The sequence below is a fragment of the Sitophilus oryzae genome, unplaced genomic scaffold, assembly GCF_002938485.1.
Source record: "Sitophilus oryzae breed Bouriz unplaced genomic scaffold, Soryzae_2.0 scaffold_1985_pilon_pilon, whole genome shotgun sequence".
Lineage (NCBI taxonomy): Eukaryota > Metazoa > Arthropoda > Insecta > Coleoptera > Curculionidae > Sitophilus > Sitophilus oryzae.
The window spans coordinates 72,467-93,414 of record NW_022146707.1 but is presented as its reverse complement, the minus strand read 5'-3'; the positions used below and the strand labels follow the sequence as shown (position 1 = coordinate 93,414).

The 20,948-nt window shown below is 32.6% G+C and overlaps 2 protein-coding genes across 3 annotated transcripts; one reads left to right on the top strand and one right to left on the bottom strand.

The window, feature by feature from the left end:
- Positions 1-601: 601 nt before the first annotated feature.
- Positions 602-4,099, top strand: LOC115883802. Its single transcript, XM_030902205.1, has 2 exons — positions 602-903; positions 1,018-4,099. Exons 1-2 carry the CDS (start codon positions 651-653, stop codon positions 2,247-2,249), a joined length of 1,485 nt encoding a protein of 494 aa, XP_030758065.1. The 5' UTR covers positions 602-650; the 3' UTR covers positions 2,250-4,099.
- On the bottom strand, positions 2,478-4,203 carry LOC115883803. 2 transcript variants are annotated; one of them, XM_030902208.1, is made up of 5 exons: positions 4,148-4,203; positions 3,758-4,087; positions 3,442-3,666; positions 2,844-3,385; positions 2,478-2,788 (listed from the first exon to the last, which is right to left on the bottom strand). In XM_030902208.1, the coding sequence occupies exons 2-5, from the start codon at positions 4,078-4,080 to the stop codon at positions 2,505-2,507; spliced, it is 1,374 nt and encodes a 457-aa protein (XP_030758068.1). In that variant the 5' UTR covers positions 4,081-4,087; positions 4,148-4,203; the 3' UTR covers positions 2,478-2,504. The 2 variants fall into 2 exon arrangements, with proteins under 2 accessions (XP_030758068.1, XP_030758066.1); XM_030902206.1 differs by lacking the exon at positions 4,148-4,203 and having other exon boundaries at positions 3,758-4,144.
- Between the last annotated feature and the right edge of the window lie 16,745 nt (positions 4,204-20,948).

The following is a 20,948-nucleotide window of genomic DNA, read 5'->3' as shown; positions in this document are numbered from 1 at the left end:
AGATTTGAACTGTACAGTTCTTCGATTCAGTCCAAATCTCAACGAGTAATAGCGGTTTCAATAAAGATTTAATCAAAAAAATGACATCTGCGATGTTTCAACATGTTTGAATATTTTAACTGCACAGACCACACATTTGGCGGGAACTGTACTAAACTATAACCACAGACTAACCTAAACAGATGCGACAAACAATGCAAATGTGAAAATTACATTTTGGCGAATGCGCCAGGCAAATTTTTCCGTTAGATTTGTCATATAGGCGAATTTTACAGCGGACCAGCAAAGTAACCTCCATTCGTTTACTAAGAAGTCACGCCTCCTTTGTGTAGAAAATAGAGAGGGAATTTTGTAGTTCGGAATCAAATAGAGATGATTTTAATTGGGAATTCAAGAGAAGCGATACGCCCTCTGGTGGCTCTAAAATCAACTGGTTTCTGCCACATTATTTCCTAACCTTACTTTTATATCGATTGTTTATCTAATGTTTACACTCATTTTGTGTCTTTTTCAAAATTATATTTGTTTTTCTGTTATCGCGTGTTGTGTTAGGATTAGAAATAAAAAAATACGCGTCGAACGTATAACCTCCCTCTTTTTTGAAGTCGGTTAAAAAAGGAGAAACGACCAGTGAACCAGTGTACCAAAGCATGGCGTTCAATAACAATTTTTGTTGTGTGCCACAGTGCAAATCCTGGGCCAAAAAAGACCCTGAAGGAGAATTAAGCTTTCACAGATTTCCCAAAAAGGATGCTAGGAAAGTTTATGTCGAAAATAAGATGGGAAAGTGTTTAATGGATCAAAGAAAAGCTTGGATATTGAAACTTAAAATTGGCAAGCAAGTTTCCGAAACTATGAAAGTGTGCTCTCTTCATTTTGTCAAGGATGATTATTTTAACAAAGGTAAATACTAAGTATAATAATGAGTGATTTCATTTAAATTTTAATTTTAAAAATATTCTTTATTGAAGTGACAAAATTTAAATGTTAATTTAGTTTGTTTCTTTTCTATTGCAGGGTTAACCACACAAAGGGGTAGAGTTCTCAAAAAGACTGCAGTACCTTCTCAAAATCTTCCCATTTCTACAGTTAGTTCAGCAAAATCTGCAACTGCAACATCATCATCTGATCGTGCTTCTAGATACAAAAAGAGAAAATTGTCCAATCAAAACGAAACTGATTTATGTACGAGCACAAATGAGGACTCCAATGAAGATGACCAAGATGATGAAGCAGGTAGCTTAATAGATTTGCTGAAATCTACACCAGATGTTAGTGATAAGGAAGTAGATAGTGTGCTTTTACAAAACAGGAAAGTGACTGTGCGAGATTCAGAAGTGCAAGTGGACACACCTAAAATCAACACACTGAGTGATTTACTAAAAACCGATTCTGCATTAAGAAGTTTTACAGGCATTAATAATTTTCAAATTCTAGAATGTATTGTGGAAATAGTAAAAAAAAAATTTACAATTGATACAAGATCACATCGTCTAGATGTGCGAGAGAGAGTTCTTTTAACAATGGCAAAATTAAAATTGGACTTAAGTTATATTACTTTGGGTGCACTATTTAATATATCTGGTCAGCTGTGCAAAACATATTTTTTTGATTTTTTAACAATTCTAAGTCAAGTGTTTAAATCATGTATTTATTTTCCTTCTGAAGAAGAAATCTCAAAAAATTTGCCAAAATGTTTTGAATCTTTTAAGAATTGTCGAGTTGTTTTAGATTGTACAGAAATCTTTATTCAAAAACCAAGCTGCTTGTGTTGTAGAATTAAGTTTTATTCCCAATATAAAAAATCTACAACTGTCAAGTTTATGACTGGGGTGTCTCCTGGGGGGATAATAACTTTCATCAGTAAATCTTATGGTGGAAGAGCATCCGATAAATTAATTTTTGAGGAAAGTGACCTAATTAAATTGTTAACACCTAATAGAGATTCAATCATGGTTGACAAAGGTTTTCTGATTGACAATTTATGTGCTATGTATAAAATTAACTTAATAAGACCACCATTTTTACGAAACAAAAAGCAACTTACAGTTGAAGAAGCTATTTGTAATAAAGAAATTGCTGCAGCACGAGTGCATATTGAAAGGTCTAATCAGAGGTTAAAAATCTTTAACATTATTAGTGGAAAGTTGCAGTGGTCATTAGTTTCAAAAATTGATGAAATATTTACAATTATTTGTGGAATAACTAATCTGTCAGCTCCTATACTATCTGATGAAAGATTTTTATAAGGATTGGTTATGCTTCAATATGTAGTTAATTTTTTTTAGGACTAGGTTGTGGTTGTAGGTACATATTTTTTTATATTTTTATAGTTTTTTTTTCACGAAAGTACATGTATTTTTGTATTATTTTTTGCATTGTTTACGACATGGTTTGATTTAATTTGATCATTATTATGACTTCACGGGATGGGTTACACAAGGGGTTCATTGGTTTTAAAAATTAAACAAAATTACTCCATTAAAGACTGAGACATTGGCCATTTATTTCATCTCACATATTGAATGTATCATTTTATTAAAATAATTGTTTTTAATTTTCTCCAACATTGTTTTGGAAAATTTATAATCATTTTCCACCTCTAATATTACACAACTGTCATCATAAGATGCATATAAACATAAAAAACATTTTTCTAAGTTCAATATGCTCATTCCTAATTGAATTTGACCATAATATTGGTGTTTTTTCTTAAGTGTATATTTCCCATTTGAATTTATGATGAAGGTGCTTGATCCTAGACACTCTTCAATAGACATTGTTGCACCTGAAATATTTTGCATTTTTTGTTATTTGTTTAAAAAAGGTATTTGAGGACTTACCTAAGAATAAACATTTAATTTCCAATAATGCAACTGGCTTTCCCTCAGAATTCACTACCATACCATCTGGAGAAAAGCCCAACCATTTGTTTTCTGGTGATGTTATCATTCCACATTCAATTACGTCATATCCTGTTTTTGACATAAAACACTCTCTCGCAAGTTTTTCGTATTTTTGGCCATGTTTTACATATTTGTTTGTAAAAGATTTCGGGCAAAAGTACTTTTTACTCTTCATTTCCCAGTCCATTCCTCCATAGGTGTAGATCTCATAACACCTAGAGCCAGTAATTCGATATTTTCTGGCTTCATGCCACTCATGGGAATTTTGCTTAAGGGTGAATAGTTCATCTTGATCTTCATTCAAGATACTACGGTATAGTGTTGCACAGCAATTTGATATAAAATTAGCTTCCACGCTAGCAATTTCCATTAATATGATGGACTGTGCAGCATTATTTAAAATTTTGCAGCCTACTGCATCCAAATCGATTGATTTGGTACTGCTTACAGTACTGTCCAAATTCTTGACACGTCCTTTTCTAAAACATGTATGATCATAGTTATATAAAAAATTTTAATTACTGCATATACTTACGAATGTTTTGCAATAGCACAGTTTGGTAAATTCTTGATAAAAAATTCAAATATACATTTTTGTTTTTGAAGATCTGAACTTACATCCAGACCAACTTTAGATCTGATGCAAGGCATTTCAAGTACAGGAATAGCCTTATATTTATTATGTACAAATCCTTTTCTGCCAGACCAAGCACATGCAAGTTGAGTTTGAGAAATATCCTCTAACTCAAACAGATTTTGCCTTGAAATATAAACAACAGTAAATAAGTATTCTAACATAATTTACATAAAATTTATAACTAAACTGGACAATAATAACAAAAAAAACCTACCTTGTTAACAGTATTAGGAAAGCTGAAATATGTTTGCATTGTCCACCAGCCCCGGCTTTACAAGTGCAGTACATTTGCTTAATTGAAGCAGACCTATTGGAAATTGTTAATTCCCCATTTAATTCATGTGGATCTGACTGTAAGGCACTAGTTTGCAGGCAAAGAGCACACACTTTCAGGAAAGTCTTGGTTAATGCAGTTTTTCCAAACAAGATTATATGGCCTGCATTAACCACCTCTTCTCCTTCAACCACTGCCCTTGAATTCGCATTACAACCAATGTAACTGAGATATTCAGTAAGGCTAAGGGTTATTTGAGCCATATTTACTCTACAAACAACAGAAATAAAAAGAAAATTATAGAAATCAATCATTTTATATCATACTCACCCAACAATGTGGTTTTGAGCCACTCCAAAAAATACAATTTAAAAGTCTTTACACGAACCACAGCAAAATCACAATAAAATATAACAATAAAATAACAATAAATGAAAGCAAAAATAATGAAAAATCGTAATAAAAACGCAAAAAAACACCAAAATTCACAGACGTAATAACAAACGAAAGTGAGGTTAGAAAATAATGTGGCAGAAACTAGTTCTGTCAATAACCGCCGTGGCGCTGCGATCTTAATTTGAATTCCCAATTTCATTAGTTTTTTTTCAATTTTTGATACACTCACAATCTATACCTACTAATATATATAAAATTCTTAACCACTCAACGTAAGAAGCTCAATTTTGGCATACAGGTTGATTCTAGGGTGTAGAGGTTCGATAAGAAGACATTTTTCGAAATTCCAGTTCCAAGGGGGTGAAACCATCCCTCAAATATTACAATATTTTTTATTTAAAAAACGGTCAAGTTTCCGAAAAAACGCTTAAACACGTATATTTTATTTTGTTTTTTTACATAATTTAAGATTTTTTAAAAATGTATACAGAGTGATTCGAAAAATCTGGTCATTGATTAATCACGATCCTGCTTAAAGAGCTTGACGTAAAAAGCTGATTTTTGGAAAACGGATTGATTTTAGGGTGTAGAGGTTCGATAAGAAGGGATTTTTCGAAACTCGAATTCTAAAGGGGTGAAACCACCCCTTAAATATTAGAATATTTTTTATTTAAAAACCGATGAGTTTTTCGGAAAAACTCTTAAAAACGTATATTTTGTTTTGTTGTTTTACATATTTTAAGATTTTTTAAAAATTTATACAGGGTGTTTCATAAGATATGACCATTGAGTAATCACGATTCTGCTTAAACTGCTTGACGTTTAAAGCTGATTTTTGGTAAACGGATTTACTGTGGGGTGCAGAGATTCGATAAGGAGGGGTTTCTCGATTCCAAGAGGGTGAAAATGCCCCTCAAATATTACAATATTTGATATTTAAAAAACGGTTAGTCTTTCGAGAAAACGCTTGGACACGCATAATTTATTTTGTTTTTTACATATTTTGATTTTTTTTTAAAAATAACTGATAACTACGATAACTGGTAACTGATAACTACGATTCTGCTTAAACTGCTTGACGTAAAAAAATTATTTTTGGCAAACAGATTTTTCGAAAGTCAAATTCCAACGAGATGAAACTACCTGTCAAATATTACCAAGTTATATAATAAAATCGCCATATTGTTTTTTTCTGAGGCTCAGGACATAAATGTGAGAACATTTTATCCAGTTTGTATGTTAATGGAAATTCTTGCTTTGCTTTATCATCACCATTATAAATTATTAATTCGACGCAAACGAAGTCGCGGGTACACGCTAGTAATTAATAATAACTAAAAGATATTAATACATTTTAAAAAAGGTTTTTTACTATTAGTTATTTTATGTATTTCTTATTTTATATTATATAATTTCTAACTATATAATTATTAGAAAGTGACTCCGCTGCCGGCGCCGGTTCCCTTAATGGTTGCCGGCTCCGGTTCCATTGACGGCTGAAAGAACGGCGGAAAGTAACGCCTAGCTATAGCCAATTTTGCAAGAGCAGCTGTGGCTCCGTTACTGAGACTGAGGCCATCACTTCGTGAACGAGAGGTCCGTGGTTCAAATCTCACGCCAAACTAGAATTCTTTTATTTTTTTACTGCTGTTTTTATTTTTAAAAAAAGCTGTAAATATTTAATAGCAATCAAAATACGGATTGCGTTGGTTTCACTCTTTTTGGTGAGGTTAGATTGATTATTTGGTGGAGTTAGTTGCGTTGGTTAAGTTGGTTATTTGGTGTTGATTGCATTGGATAGGTTAGCTATTTGGTGGGGTTGGTTTGGTTTTTATTAATTTACATTTGTTTAGCGTTGGTTAACAGAGTCACTTCCTACTTCCACAGAGTCACTTCCTATACATATACTTCCGATTACAGGGTGGTCTGGGTCACAATTTCTTTCTTCTTAGTCTAAATACATTTGCAATATAAATACATTTGCAATATAAGAGATAAAAATTTGTTGACACACCCGACCTCCGTTTTCCGTTTATTATAGGCGCTCTGTGCTCTCAGCTCCATTGGAACGAACTATAATTATTATAATTATCCCTAAATTTCATCTCCTAAAAAGGGAAAAAGTCGGTACAAACATTCCGTAAAAATTGGTTGTGTGAGTCTAATATTTTGACAAAGGTAAATTCATCCCCTAAAGAGGTGAAATTAGTGGTGGAAATTTATATAAAAATTTGTAAAAATCTCGTCCGAAGAATATACAATCATTTTGTTATTAATAATTTCAAAAGGTTTCTTAAGTAACGCAATGACTATATGAGAGGCGACTATGAAAATTCATCCCTTGAGGAGGGTAAAATTAGGGCTGAACAATTATAAAGCAAAACATAAAATAAAAACCTGTTCATTCAAAACATTACACAATAAAGGTTTCTCTAGGGATTCAATAAAAAAATCCGTCCCTTAAAATAAGGGAAAAAATGATTGTAAATATTCGTTAATATTTGGTATAGAAGTATGATATTTCGGTGTGGCATACTTACGAAGCGTTTTCTCGAAACTCATTTCCTAAAGGGGTAAAATTAAGGGCAAAATTTTATGAAAATTCGTTACTACTATGTGGTTTAGAAGTACATAATATTTATGAATTAAAATTTGGCCAAATATGCTTAAGTATAATTGGGAAGCAATAGTATAGAGTAGAAGAAACGATTTTTGAAAATTCATTATCTCGGGGATGATAGGGGTGAAAGTTGGCATGAAAATTTATTACTACCTGGCATAGAAGTATAATATTTTTACAAAGTATATGTAGTTAATAAGTCGATTATTTGATCGAACTGTATGTGTATTTAAATTCACTTTTTTCGTATTAGAAAATCTAGGTATTTTCGGAAAAAACACCCACAGTTTTTGATATAATTTAGTCCTAGAAAATCTAAAAAATGTATCTTCTTCAGTTTATAGTGAAATGTTTTCTCATCCATTGAAATAACACTTTTTTAAAAGCATTTTAAATAAAATCAAAACAAGAAACTTAAACTGAATTAACTAAAACAATAATAAGAACACCGTGAACTAACTAAATGTAAACCAATAAAACCCAACAGAAAATTAAAAACAGCTAATAATAATGATGTATGTAATATCCATGTGAAACAACTGAAGAAACTGACTTTAAAATCCTCTGAAAACCTTCAATATTCCCATCTTAGATTCCCATATCCTTTTTCTAAGACACTGTTGCCAATTCTACTTACCAATTTGTATAAACTATATCGGTATCACGGCACATGCAAACAATATGCCGTGTCTGTATCATAAAAGTACCTATTTGCTATATAAAAGATCAGCTGCTAAATTTTAAATCAATTTAAAATATCAAATAAAATTATAGTAGTGCATAAAACTATTAACAAGCAGGATATAAAAATAATTAAAGATAATTTAAGCTGGCTAATAGTAGATAGACTTTAGATTAATATTTGAAATTAACAGCTGGAAGTACAGCTAAATACAAACGGCAAGCTGACAACAAAGATCCTATTCTTTAAGAATTGTATATTTCTGATATTTTATATATCTTTTAATTTTAAAGAAATCGTAATTTTCTTTATACATATGTATTGATCTTAACCGATTGTTAAAATTTGTAAATTTCTCATACTTTACAAATAAATATTAGCTGATATTTCCTAACATCATGTAATAGTTATTTATTATTATCCAGGAGAAAGCGCTAATACAAGTACATATAACATTTAATTCTCACATAAAAAGTTCAAGCTGGCAATCTCGCTTTGACTTTATAATCGTGCGGCGGCTGCGACGGCCAGACGAGACGGCGCGGTGTATCAAAGGCAAGGTTAAAGGCGAGAAAGAACGAAAGAAATGGAAGCTTAGGGAAGGGGCGAGTGCGGGAACGATTTGAAGTCACCACGGCTGTTTGTTTGGCCGAATATTTTGCCTTCATCGACGGTATCGCCGCCCTGTCGTCGCACTTCCGAACATAGGTCTTTTTGAACACAAAATTTCCCATAAGATGTCGCATCTGTTTAAGTTAGTTTGTGCTATAACCTAAAGAAATTATCTTTTATAAAATCTCAACGTGTATCAACACCACTTTTTTCTCTTTTTAATACATTTAATTTTACCTTCAGCTGTCTCCATCACTATCTTACACGTTAAAATCCAGACCACGCTTCTACAGTTACCAAATCTGTATATGTTTTAAACTGCAAAGAACCTAATTTCTAACAGAAAGCACAGAATTAAACAGACAGATGAAAAGTATTCTTATTACTCCTTGAACCCTGTTTCCGAAAGCTTTGTTTTACGCTTTTCCGGTCTTTATAGGGATTTTCCGTATCTCGCGAAAACCACCAGTGTTAATATTATCCAAATTCAAGCATAATATTTATTTAAATTGGCCATTATTCTATTTTACAGCTAGCTGTGTTTCTCTACAACGTATATTGCAAGCTATCTATTACCATAAAAGTTGGAATAATATTTGAATGTCATAATCGTTTTTTTTAAATAGACTAATAGTGTGTTATTGTGTGCGTGCTATACAGGGTGAGTCTTAAATAAGTGCAAATATTTTCAGGGCTGGTAGATCTCGATAAAGGAAGCATATTTTCTCTTTGCCGTTTTTCAAATAAGTCCGAAATAACCTTAATAAGAGTTATTTAAGTTTCAAAGTTAAAATAAAATTGTTTTTTTTTTAATTTTGAGAGCCACCGAATTTTCCTGCAATTTGTTCCTATAATTTTAATCTACTACCGATGTTGTGACGTTTTTATTAAATAAAATTATATTAAATTTTTTAACTAAAAATTTCAAAATTTAACCTAAATGGTAGATATTTAGAGTGAAGTTTTTCTTAATTGAAATCACTTATATAAAAACAATAAAATTTCTAGTATACAGAAGCCTCCCTAAACACAATGTTTTCTTGTATGAATAATTAAAAATATAAGTCATGTAGGAAGCGGCAATATTGCATCCCTTTTAGTGCCGTAACGTTGCCGCAGAAAATTTGCGGTGAACAGGCAGTTCTAAAAAGTTTTCGAAAAATATATAGGGAAATTTAAAAGAAAATGCTCGATTTTCAACTTCTTTTTTGCGAAAAACCCTCATAGACATGTTCCTGGGGTCGAAATATACCACTCTTGAAAATATTTTCACTTATTTAAGACTTACCCTGTATATTGTATATTGGGTGACGACTGAGGCTACCTACCGATGGAGACTTTCAGTTTCTTAAGTTCCGCTTTAAGTTGGTTTCCACTTATTAATAGAAACAGAACGGTTCTGGTTAAGTTAGTAAAGTGTTCTCTCCTTTTCTAGCTAGATCGTTGGCTTTTACATCTATCCTTTGGTGGGCTGGTACCCAGAGTAGGAAGACTTTATTTTTTGTCTAATATGTTCAGCCCCTGTAGGCATTCCTTGAGAAACTTCGACTTGATGGTTACTGAGTTGATCGCTTTCAATGCTTCTTGACTATCGGATAAGATGGCTATTTCTTGTTTCCGATATTTCCTATCTAAGATAGGTTGTACGCATCTTTGGATAGCGTAGTTTTCTTTCTGAGTGATGCTGGGGTAGGTGTCTATTGGTTAGGACCTGCTTTGGTTTTGGAGGCATCAGTATACCACGTTATGGCATGGTCTTTTACCTGCTGAGCAAAACTTTCGCTCTTCAATACTACTGGGGTGTTTTTCAATTTCTCTACATTCTTGGTATGACACACACCGGGTGTTGAAGGAGTGTACTGTTTCCGTCAATGACCATTGTTATTATGGCCGCATTATCATATCTACTGAAGACAATGTGCATTGGTGTTAGGTCTAGAATGAGCTCCATTGCTGCTGTTGGGCAGGTTCTCATGGCTTCTATGATGCAGATGCATGGCAGTCTCTGAATTTTACACAGGAGAATGCAAACTAGAGATCAGACGAGAACCACAATAGATCTGAAAAGGTAGCAGTGAAACAGGCTAATAAATACAGCAAAAAATTATCTAGTGTTTTTTTATTAACGAAAACAATGAAGTAATTTTTGTATACTCTTTTTGTTAAATTCCTATCGGCAAGGGTTAAATTACTTTTTTTTCGAAATAATTAGGCTCTTTCTTTAATCTACACCGAAAAGAAATTCCATTAGCATAATCCGAAGCTCCATTTTATCCGTCAGAGACGAGATCAATCTACGTGACCGATTTTAAATAAGCGCCCGTCCCTGGGAAATCGGAAAAACTCATCGGGTTGTAAAATAGCCGCCGCGCCACACCGTCGTCACAAATTTCACTTTGATACATCAATCCCAAATGAAATAAGTAGAAATAGAAGAGCACTGATAAATAAGTAACATTCGGTTGTAATCCTTGATCATATATACTCAAATGGATAAGTAAATATTTAGGAAAATTGTTATAAACATCGGCGATGTACTTTTACCTTAGTTCTTTGAAGCGCAGTACTGCTACTTTATTCTTCGCCAGGAATGCACTAAATTTAAATATACAGGGTGGTCCGAACTGTATTCCGGAAACTTCGGCAGCATATTCTGCAGGTCTAAATAAGTAAAAAAGTTCGTATAAATGTATCGATGTATGTATAGTCTAAAATGCTTAGTTTCGGATATACAGGGTGTAAAAGTTTCATTTTTATTTCGATTTTTTCCAAATAATTTCTGCAGTAACGTCAATATTTCTATGAAAATTGGTTTCTGGGAGTTTTTTGACATGAGAAATTTGATTTTGATGTTAATATGACTCCTACTAGTAGAGGGCGCCACCTACATATTTTTAACTGGTTTGAAGAGTAATAAATTTTCGCCCGTACCTGTACAAATCTACTGATTAAAAAAATATATATTTACGACGTTTTTTAGGTAAAAAATGTATCATGGTAAAAATCGCTACGAGTATTGGTTTTCGAGATATGTATTTGGAATCGAAATTATCAATACCTGTCATCATTGACATAAACTAAACATGTTGACTAAATATAGTTATTAGACTAAGATCATAAATTTAAAAGTTTTTGTGCCAAAAGTTCAACAGAAACTGTTTTATCATTATTTTTTGCAGAAAAATTTATGATTAATTTAAATCAGTGATTCCCAAAGTGGTCCAGGTGGACCCCCAGGGGTCCACGGGAGACTTGCTGGGGGTCTACGTAGGCGTGAACAAAAAATGGGGGTCCATAAGATGTTAATGGGGGTCCACGAAAATTTATCTGCTTTTGATAGTAAAGAGCAAAAATGTAAGCATAGTTTTTATAAGGGCCTACCTACCACATTGTTTTAAAGGTACCTATCTAAGCAGATAATATTTTAATAAGGCAAGCGACTGTTACTTGTCCAAACTTGCGTATTCGATATTACGTACAATTTCGTGTACAGACTTGCAAAGCGCTATCCGTCTGACAATGCTTAATGCTTGTTCAGACATGAACTTGATCACCACTATAAATACTTGATGCCAAAGGCAAACGCATTCATTTGTTTCCGGAATTTCGAAAAAAAGGCGGAATTTGGAAAAAAAGTTGTGAGAAAATTTATATCTGTGTTTGCTAGTGCCGGAGAAAAGTAAGTAACCTACCTTTTTTTGTTATAGTACCAAGTATTTTGTTTACGTGTACTAGTCGGTTGATCACAACGGCCTGTATAGATAGGTAACTTTAGTAACTTACAGATATTTTAATTGTCCTCTTTCGATTTGAAGACAAACACAGCACGTTTTATTCAATTGTTTTTCACGAGAGAAACACTGCCTCTCTAAAAAAAGCCGAATAAGCAATATTGCAGAGCAATTAATTTTGTAATTTTTCTTGCAAATAACTACTAATTTTATAAAACAGTAATTTCATAATCATTTTAAATTGGTTTTGAAGTAACTATTTTATCAAAACTATTCCCTTTTCGGAAAGAGCAGGCGGTGCGCGGGCGACGGGAAAAGGGCGGGGTTGAACTTCGATGCCAGTTTGTCACGTTTTAACAATGAAGCCAGACAGACAAAAATACGCAAATACACGGAGCGCGTGAACTCATTGATTTAATAAAATGTTAGTTATCGTTTTTTTATGGACAATTTTGGGATTTCGACTTTTTATTTTTCCTACACAAATATGATCAGTATTCGATACTGAGTACAATTCAATTTTTATTTATACTATTAAAATTGAGTGGTAAATTATGTACTAAAATTGATACCGTTTTGTGAAAACGTCTGTATTTGTCTCAACGGTTTATTAGTTGGTCCCTTTACAAGCTGTAATTCTATTTCCGCGTGCTGACAGAGGCAGCTGCGGTGTGATACCTATATTCAGAAAAAACTTGGTTACTAAAACATTTTTTTTTTACAGGTAAGGTAACTGACACGAAACATGGCTACAGCAAAGAAAAAATGTCGACAATATAGTATCGATTATTTGAAATATGGTTTTGTTCCATCAGAGGCAGACAAACAATTGCCCATGTGCCTATTATGCAACAAAGTTTTGAGCAATGACTCTATGAAACCATCAAAGCTCGAAGATCATCTAAAAAGGTGTCATACTGATAAAATAGGTAAAGATTTAAAATATTTTCAAACATTGAAAGAAAAATATGGAAAGAGACCCACCATGCACAGTATGTTCGCTTCAACATCTCAAAGTAACGATGATGGCTTGCGGGCATCTTACAATATCTCATTACTTATAGCAAAATCTGGAAAACCGCACACTATCGGAGAACAATTAATTTTACCCGCTGTTGAAGAGGTTTTAAAAACTGTTTTGCACAAATCTCCATTTGACGTACTAAAAAGAATTCCATTAAGTAACAATACTGTACAAAGACGCATTGATGAAATGAGCTCTGATATCGAAAGCTTTTTGTGCAATCATCTGCAAAAAACTCATTTTTCTATACAACTGGACGAGTCAACGTTACCCAGTAATGAAGCATTACTATTGGCATATGTCCGATTTATTGTTGAGGAAGAAATTCACGAAGAATTGCTATTTGCCAGAACTTTGGAGACTGACACTAAAGGCGAATCAATATTTAATGTCCTGAGTAATTTTTTTACGGAAAAATCGATCCCATTTACAAACATTATTTCAGTGGCAACAGACGGAGCTCCTGCAATGGTCGGGCGATATCGTGGGTTTATAAGTCATCTCAAAAGAATTATACCAGGACTTACAGCTATTCATTGCGTAATCCACCGACAACATCTTGTGGCAAAACATTTAAGTGACAGGTTGAACCAATCTCTTCATTTTGTAATAAAAGCTGTCAACAAAATCAGAAGCAATGCATTGAATACGCGTTTATTTGCTCAATTGTGCGACGAAAATGATGAAGACTTCCAACGACTGCTCTTACATACTGAAGTACGCTGGTTGTCGAAAGGTGCATGCTTAACGAGATTTTACTCTGTTTTCGATTCCATATTAGAGTTCTTAGAAAGTAGAGATCCAGATTTAAAAGAAAACTTGATCAAATTCAAAGCAGACATTGCGTATTTGACAGATTTGTTTAAAAAATTTAATGATATTAACTTGCAGTTACAAGGGGACAGCCTGAATTTAATAAAAACAAAGGGGATAATTTCGGCTTTTCTTGGGAAATTGAAATTTATGAAGCAAAACATTAGTCGGCGCGAATTCTCTCAATTTCCAAACTTGTCGCAGGTAGAATGTATTGATGAGGATATCCATACCTACAGTCAACATTTAAGTGCTCTGCATGATGACTTCAAAACCAGGTTTGAAGATATACTGACGATGGATATACCACCATGGATCATAAATCCATTTGATGAAACGGAAGTGGCCAATGTTGTATTACAAGAGGAGCTGCTCGAGCTAAGCACTAATGAGGAGCTGAAGGTGAAATTTAGAAAAGGCTACCCAACATTTTGGCTGCAAGCAGAAATACCCGAAAAATATCCTGGACTGTGGGAAATCGCAAGGAAATTTTTAATAGCTTTTCCCTCGTCATACCTTGTCGAAAGGAGTTTTAGTGCCGTTACAAACCTCTTAACAAAAAAAAGAGCAAATTAAACATCACAGAGCGGGGGGATTTGCGGTTATTGCTCACAAAATAAAATGAAGCATTGATCGTTTGCTGACACTCCATCAGATACATCCTTCCCATTAATTAAAAATATGACCTGAACCTATATTACCTTAATATTTTTTCTTGTAATTCTATTCTTTTTAATAAATAAAGTGATATAAAATGTACCATTTTCGTTTTATTTACATATCGGAATATAGGGACAGAACTCAGAAGTGACACAATTTTTATTTTTTGGCGACTTTAAGAATGTGGTAGAAATGTAGCAGCAGGGGGTCCACCGAAACCAGTAAAATTTTGAAAGTGGCCCACGAGAAAAATAAGTTTGGGAACTACTGATTTAAATAAATAAAAATTTCCCAAATTTATTATTTCAGTGAAATAACTACCGTATGATCGAAAAAAAATGGCGTCCAGTTGGCTTGGAAATGACGATCGATGACATTTCCCATATAATTTTACATATAAAATGACAGCGATCTTCATTTCATAGCCATCGCTGACGCCGTTTTTATTCGATCATACGGTATCTACTTAAGGTGTTTATTTTTTCGTCAATAATGACATGTATTGACTATTTCCATTCTAAATATCTTAGAACGGTTGCTCGTAGCGATTTTTACAAAGAAATATTTTTTGCGTAAAAAGTCGCAGAGATATATATTTTTCCCTCTGTAGTTTAATACAGGTACGGACAAAATCTTATTACGCTTCAAAACAGTTAAAACATATGTAGGTGGCGCCCACTACCAGTAGGAGTCATATTAACATTAAAATCAAATTTCTCATGTCAAACAACTCCTAGACACCAAATTTCTTCCAAACATTGACGTTACTTCGGAAATTATTTGGAAAAAATCGAAATAAAAATGAAACTTCTACACCCTGTATCTCTGAAATTAAGCATTTTAGAACATACTGTATACAAACTATAAATAAAGAAACATAAAATTAAGTTTTTCTAACTGAAAACAGCTGCATTCTGTGCAATTATTTTGCAATATAAAAACTTGAAAATCAAAACAAGTGTCCTACGTAATGAAAATAAATGTGGTGTTTAGACAAATTTAGGCAGAAATCTATGCTATTAGTTTAGCAAATGAAGGTTGAAACCACTACCTAATTTGTCGATCCGGATGTTTCAGGCAGATTATATACCTTTGGAGAGTACTTTTAAGGAAGCCAAAGCCAACTTTAGCCGAAAAAATGACCCCAAATAGCCGAAAATCAGATTTTCGCAAATATCTGCCAAAATATGCGATTTACGAAATTTTTCTTGGAATAAGAAATGAAGCTTAGGTTATTGCCTACAAAAATGGCCTTTATCATTTTTTACTTGAAATTAGTAGTTTTAGAGATATTCCGCCCTGAAAATCCCTGAATTTTCTCTCCAAGTCTTAACGCTCTGGAGACAGATTTTATAGGTGTATCATTGACTTATAAGACAAACTGTTTAATAATTCGGCTAAAATTTAATATTTTTTGATGATTCAAAGTTCATTTAAAAGGTAGATTGAACATCTATCACATTTTGGCACTTGTTTAAATTTTGTCATATTTTATGATAATAAAATAAACGGGCAAACATTCCTTGATCCCAAAATTTTCAGATTTTTACTAACTTATTCATATTTTCACTAATAATAGCTTGTTTGTCAAAATTAACTTAAAGGTCAAAATGGCATTACTCGCAAATTTTGTAAGTATAATTAGTGGCAAATGTTAAAAGTTTCTTAACTTTTTCTACTAATTGAAAATTACTAGCACTAATTTTGACATTCCCTAAGCTTAAGCTTCATTCAGAACCTCGTAATTAGTGGAATTAGAGGTTACAATTAGCGTAGAAGTTGTTCTTTTGATTTTAATGTAAGCATTCAGAACGTCAAAATTAACGGTAGACATTTTCAATTAGCAGAAAAAGTTATCAAACTTTTAACTTTTCCACTAATTATATTTCAAAATTTGCGAGAAATGTTATTTTGGCCTCTGATTATCTTCCGTCAAGAGACGTTTTATAAGCTAAATATTCAGCTTTCTCTATGGATGCTGACGCAAGTTGATGCTAGGATATTCTATTAATTTTAATAGTGTTTTTTTAAATATTGTTAATGATCGTAAACTAAAATGTATAGATTGTAATTGAAACCACACATTCATTCCACTAATTGCGAGGTTGTGAATAAAGCTTTACACTGACATTAAAGGTAAGTATATATGACCTAGGGAGCAAGGCAAGGTCTTCGGAAAGGATAAATATATTGAACGCTTCATATAAATGCAATAAAGAAAGTATAAAAATGGCATGTCGAGATGATGGAGACACCTTTTCTAATGCTAATCTTATGGCGTTCATATATATCCATAAAATTAGCATTAGAGGTAAGTATATATGGCTAAGGGTATCGACTAATATTTCAGAACTTCTCTACGTTTACTGATTTCTCTAAGCATCAATCCCCCGACAGGGATCGCGGTTGTCGTCATTGTCATCCCATCAGAAAATACGTCACACTACTTCCGCCGGATGTGATCGGGGTAATCCGGATCTGTTCGTTTTTCTTCCTTTTTGTCGCTAGTCCATAGGAATGTTAGACTTCTTTTATTGATGAGGCTCTTTTGCTGGTTTTAAAAGACAGTTCTATATCGATATCTTTTTCACATTATTTTTTTTATGATAGAATTTCAATTTTCACGTAAGACGTGATCCATGATGACTCTGTTTGTGAATGTTAACATGGCTAAGGTTAGTTTTGAGAGAACAGGTTAATTCACAGATAATTCACATATACCGGGTGAGTTTTCTACGATGTTCTCTATAGGTATTTCGGAAACTATTGAAGATAGAGAGTCGGTTAAATGGGGAAATAATTGGAGTTTTGTGGGGTCGTAAAATATGCGCCTTTCAGTGTGTGTATCCTTAGTCTTCCAAAAAACAAAATGCTCAGAAAACACGGTTCTGACCGCAAAATTATATTTTAGAAAAATTTACACACGAAATTATTGGACAGGGTATTTTAAAGTTAGGGTAAAAAAAGCAATCCCTCGATTAACCCTGTATAATATGACAAATACTAAATTTTATAAAAAACTGAGGTAATATACATACAATAAAAGGTGATATAATTATACATATAACAAAATAAACTAGCTAAAAATAAGAAAAATGTAACACTTTAAAATTTGACCAAACATTTCTCCGTTGCGTTTTTTTGCATTTGAGTGTATATTCGGATACTAAGGGCTGGCAAAAGTTAGTCTTGGGTCGAGATTTCCGTATGTAAGAAGAGTACAATGCGTTTATAATGTACTGAACAAAGAGAGAACATTAAAAACGTTGCCAAGCATATGAAATAAACCGAGAAACTGTGCACATCGCTAAGAGACGTGGAAGGGGATATAGCAGATTTATCGCAGTTGACCGGTCGCACAGTGCTTCGTCCCATGGACAAAAATCAAAAAATAAGTTAAAATTTACTAATATCTGAATATATAATTTTATACTTATAGCAATGTTCAACCATCCTGTATATTATTTTTCATAAACAGCGTTTTTGTTAGCAAATATTTTCACTAAAAATAAATTTTGCGATCATTATCTCATCAGTGAAAAGAATAGCATTCATAGTAGTTCTGTATATTATGGAGTTAAACGGGTACGTACTTAATTGAAAGCCACTATGGATATTGTTAAACAAGGTATGTACTTTAAATTTATTTCTAAACAAGTTCGTGATTGTTTAGTTTTTATCTATTTTTTAAGATGATTCTTAAATGGGTATAAAAATTTTACGTTTTCAAACTTCAAAAAGGCATTTAAAAAAAACATATCAAAACATATCGTATTTATTAAATATTTTTGTTGCCATATTCATACTACCTGCGTCTGCTTGCGACGAACTTTATTTTATAATACTTTTCAGATGGAGTAAAATTGATAAGCAATGCCGATCTGGCTAATACTTGGCTTGATCATAAGGACAAGAACTCAAAATTATTTGTATTTCAAAAAATATGTTCTTATTAGATATTGATGAACCTTCCAGTCAAATGAGACACCACTTGTGCCTAAAAAAGTCCACTATGTTGGAGCGAAACGTCGCATAAAAATAGTGTCCATCTTTCAATTTATTATAAAATCTCATGCCCAAGAAAAGGAAAAAATAATATATGAATATGGTCTATTAAAGAGGTAACTATTAACATCCGAACCCCTCATACCGACAAAATTAACAGTAACAACGCAAAAAAGTAACATATTAGAAAATGATATACAGAAATATCTTATATGTGAGGATAGTTCATCTACCTGTGATTTGGATACTATAAATTTGGAAGATTCTGTCAGCAGTGATTCTCCTGAATCAGAGTAGTTACGATCTATGCATTTTGTTGTCCTAAAGTAAATTTATAGTATCTCAAGTTTTTTTTTAATTAAATATAACATTAATGTTTCTTTTTCATTAAAGAAAAACATTTTTATCTTATATTAGGCGTATATTATAGGAATCATGTTCTAATGTTATTTCAATTTTTTTTTATCACAGGAATTTATTTAATACTATAACTTATCTATATCTATATATATTATATATACACCGTTTTCATACTATAACTTATTATTTGCTTAGATGGAACACAGCTCCAACATTATTATTATTTATAAGATTTTTTTTTTCATAAACGTGGGACTAAGAACATCATCATTTAGTACAATGAGAGCACTCATCATTTGTGTCAAATAAACCTAGTTTGAATAAATTGCTTACAATAAAAGAGAAGTTTTGGATTTTTGTCCTCTAGAGCCATATGTTCGAAGCACTGTGGGTCGACCCAATCAATACCTCTCTCAGTACTTAAAGTTCTAGGGAGGTGTACGTCATGCGTTCAGTTTCACGATTTAATTACGTCTCGTGATACTTAATTTCTTCATTTATTAACGAATCGTTGTAATTTTCCCTATAGGTTGAATATTTTTAAATGCAAGCTAGAAACACTTGTATTTTTGGTAAAAATAAGTGGAATTGAGTGGGTGTTCGATAGTGGTCGCGCTATTAGAACTCTGAATTCAAAAATCGATATCTCGAAATCTATTAGAAATAATAGATTGTAGTTTTTTTCAAGAACTTTGTAAACATTTCTGGCTGTATTTTCTTTGTAGACAGTATGTGAAAATCTTTATCAATAAAAAAATGGATTGTTTACAATTTTTGAATAGAAAAAACACCCTTATCGAATTTTTCTTATGTCAATATATAAAGTGGTTCTTGAGTTATGGCCTGTTATGTGTTAAAAAGTTGAGTTTTTAAATTATCGCGATTACTGACGTTTTCTCGTTAATAAAAAAATGACACCCTAACGATATCCTTATAATTCCATTTCAGATGCCCAGAAACATGTCTAATGATTTTCTCTAGTTATCTCTTGAAAAAAGTCTTTTAAAAATAAGCGGTTTGCGATCGTGATTTTACTTTACTTGATAGGGAAAGGCGTATCGGCAACGCCGCAACAGCACACCGTCGCGCGTCGCGTCGGTCGGTCGCATTTCTCTCACTCCGACTTAATAAGATCCCTATTCGATTTACTTCCACACATGTAAATGCCGACCCAAAAGTAACCGTTGCCACCACGGTATAACATTTCATCTTCAAGACTTTATAAGTACCTAATAATATATTACAATCTTCTTCTTTCTCTATATATATTTATAACAACATTTTTATATTGTTCATAAACCATGTATATCATATTTTCTCTGTTAAATAACCTCTCAGACCGAAAATTATTACCTCAACCTAAATATACTGTAACTCCCGAGACGCACGAGCTGACATAACAAAGAATTTCCTCTCGTTCCCTCTCGTGTGAGGGCCGAATGATAAAACAAACGGTCTTATTTACAGAACAAGCTCCAACTAATTATGTCTGTACAAACACGATTGAAACTTTTCCCAAGATACATCTTGGCCTGGCTGGAGCACGGAGTATACGTGTCGTCTCTGACGCCTTCAGATATAACCTGACAGCAATAAGAGACACGGAAGATAATATTTTCTTAAATTATTTGGCTTTTATACGGTATTTCCCTGGATTGTTTTTACATGAGAAAATTACATTTTTATTGTTAACTTTTTGAGAAAAATGAATTCTTCAAAAAAGTTTTTATTTGTTTTAAAATGGTTAATCCCGGTTATACTTTTACAAATTTTTCCACACCATTTTAGAGAAAAATAAAAAAATATATAAAAATATAATTAATTTTTTTCAAACGTCACAAAAGTATTAATTTTTGCGACGTGATTGGCAATATAAAAAAGTCATTTTAACGCCTAGGCATAAAAGTAAAGTACTTTTTTCCATAGCAAGTGTTAAAATTGCCTTACATCTATCAAAAATAGTAGATAAAATAGTACTTTAACCGCAAGGGTAGATTAAAAGATACTTTAACAGCGAGGATAGGTTAAAAACTTTATTTGTTCTTCATAATTTTTCATAAGTTATTCGGGATTTAAATGCAAGTAGTTTGGACATGGCGTTTGTCGCCTCAGCCTGAATATCTGTTGGTAATTTATTTATTTCGTTTTGAGCCATTTCTGGCTCCAATTCATCAGCAATCGACACGAAAGAGAATTAAAAAATATTGACTCAAAACCGACAACTAAAG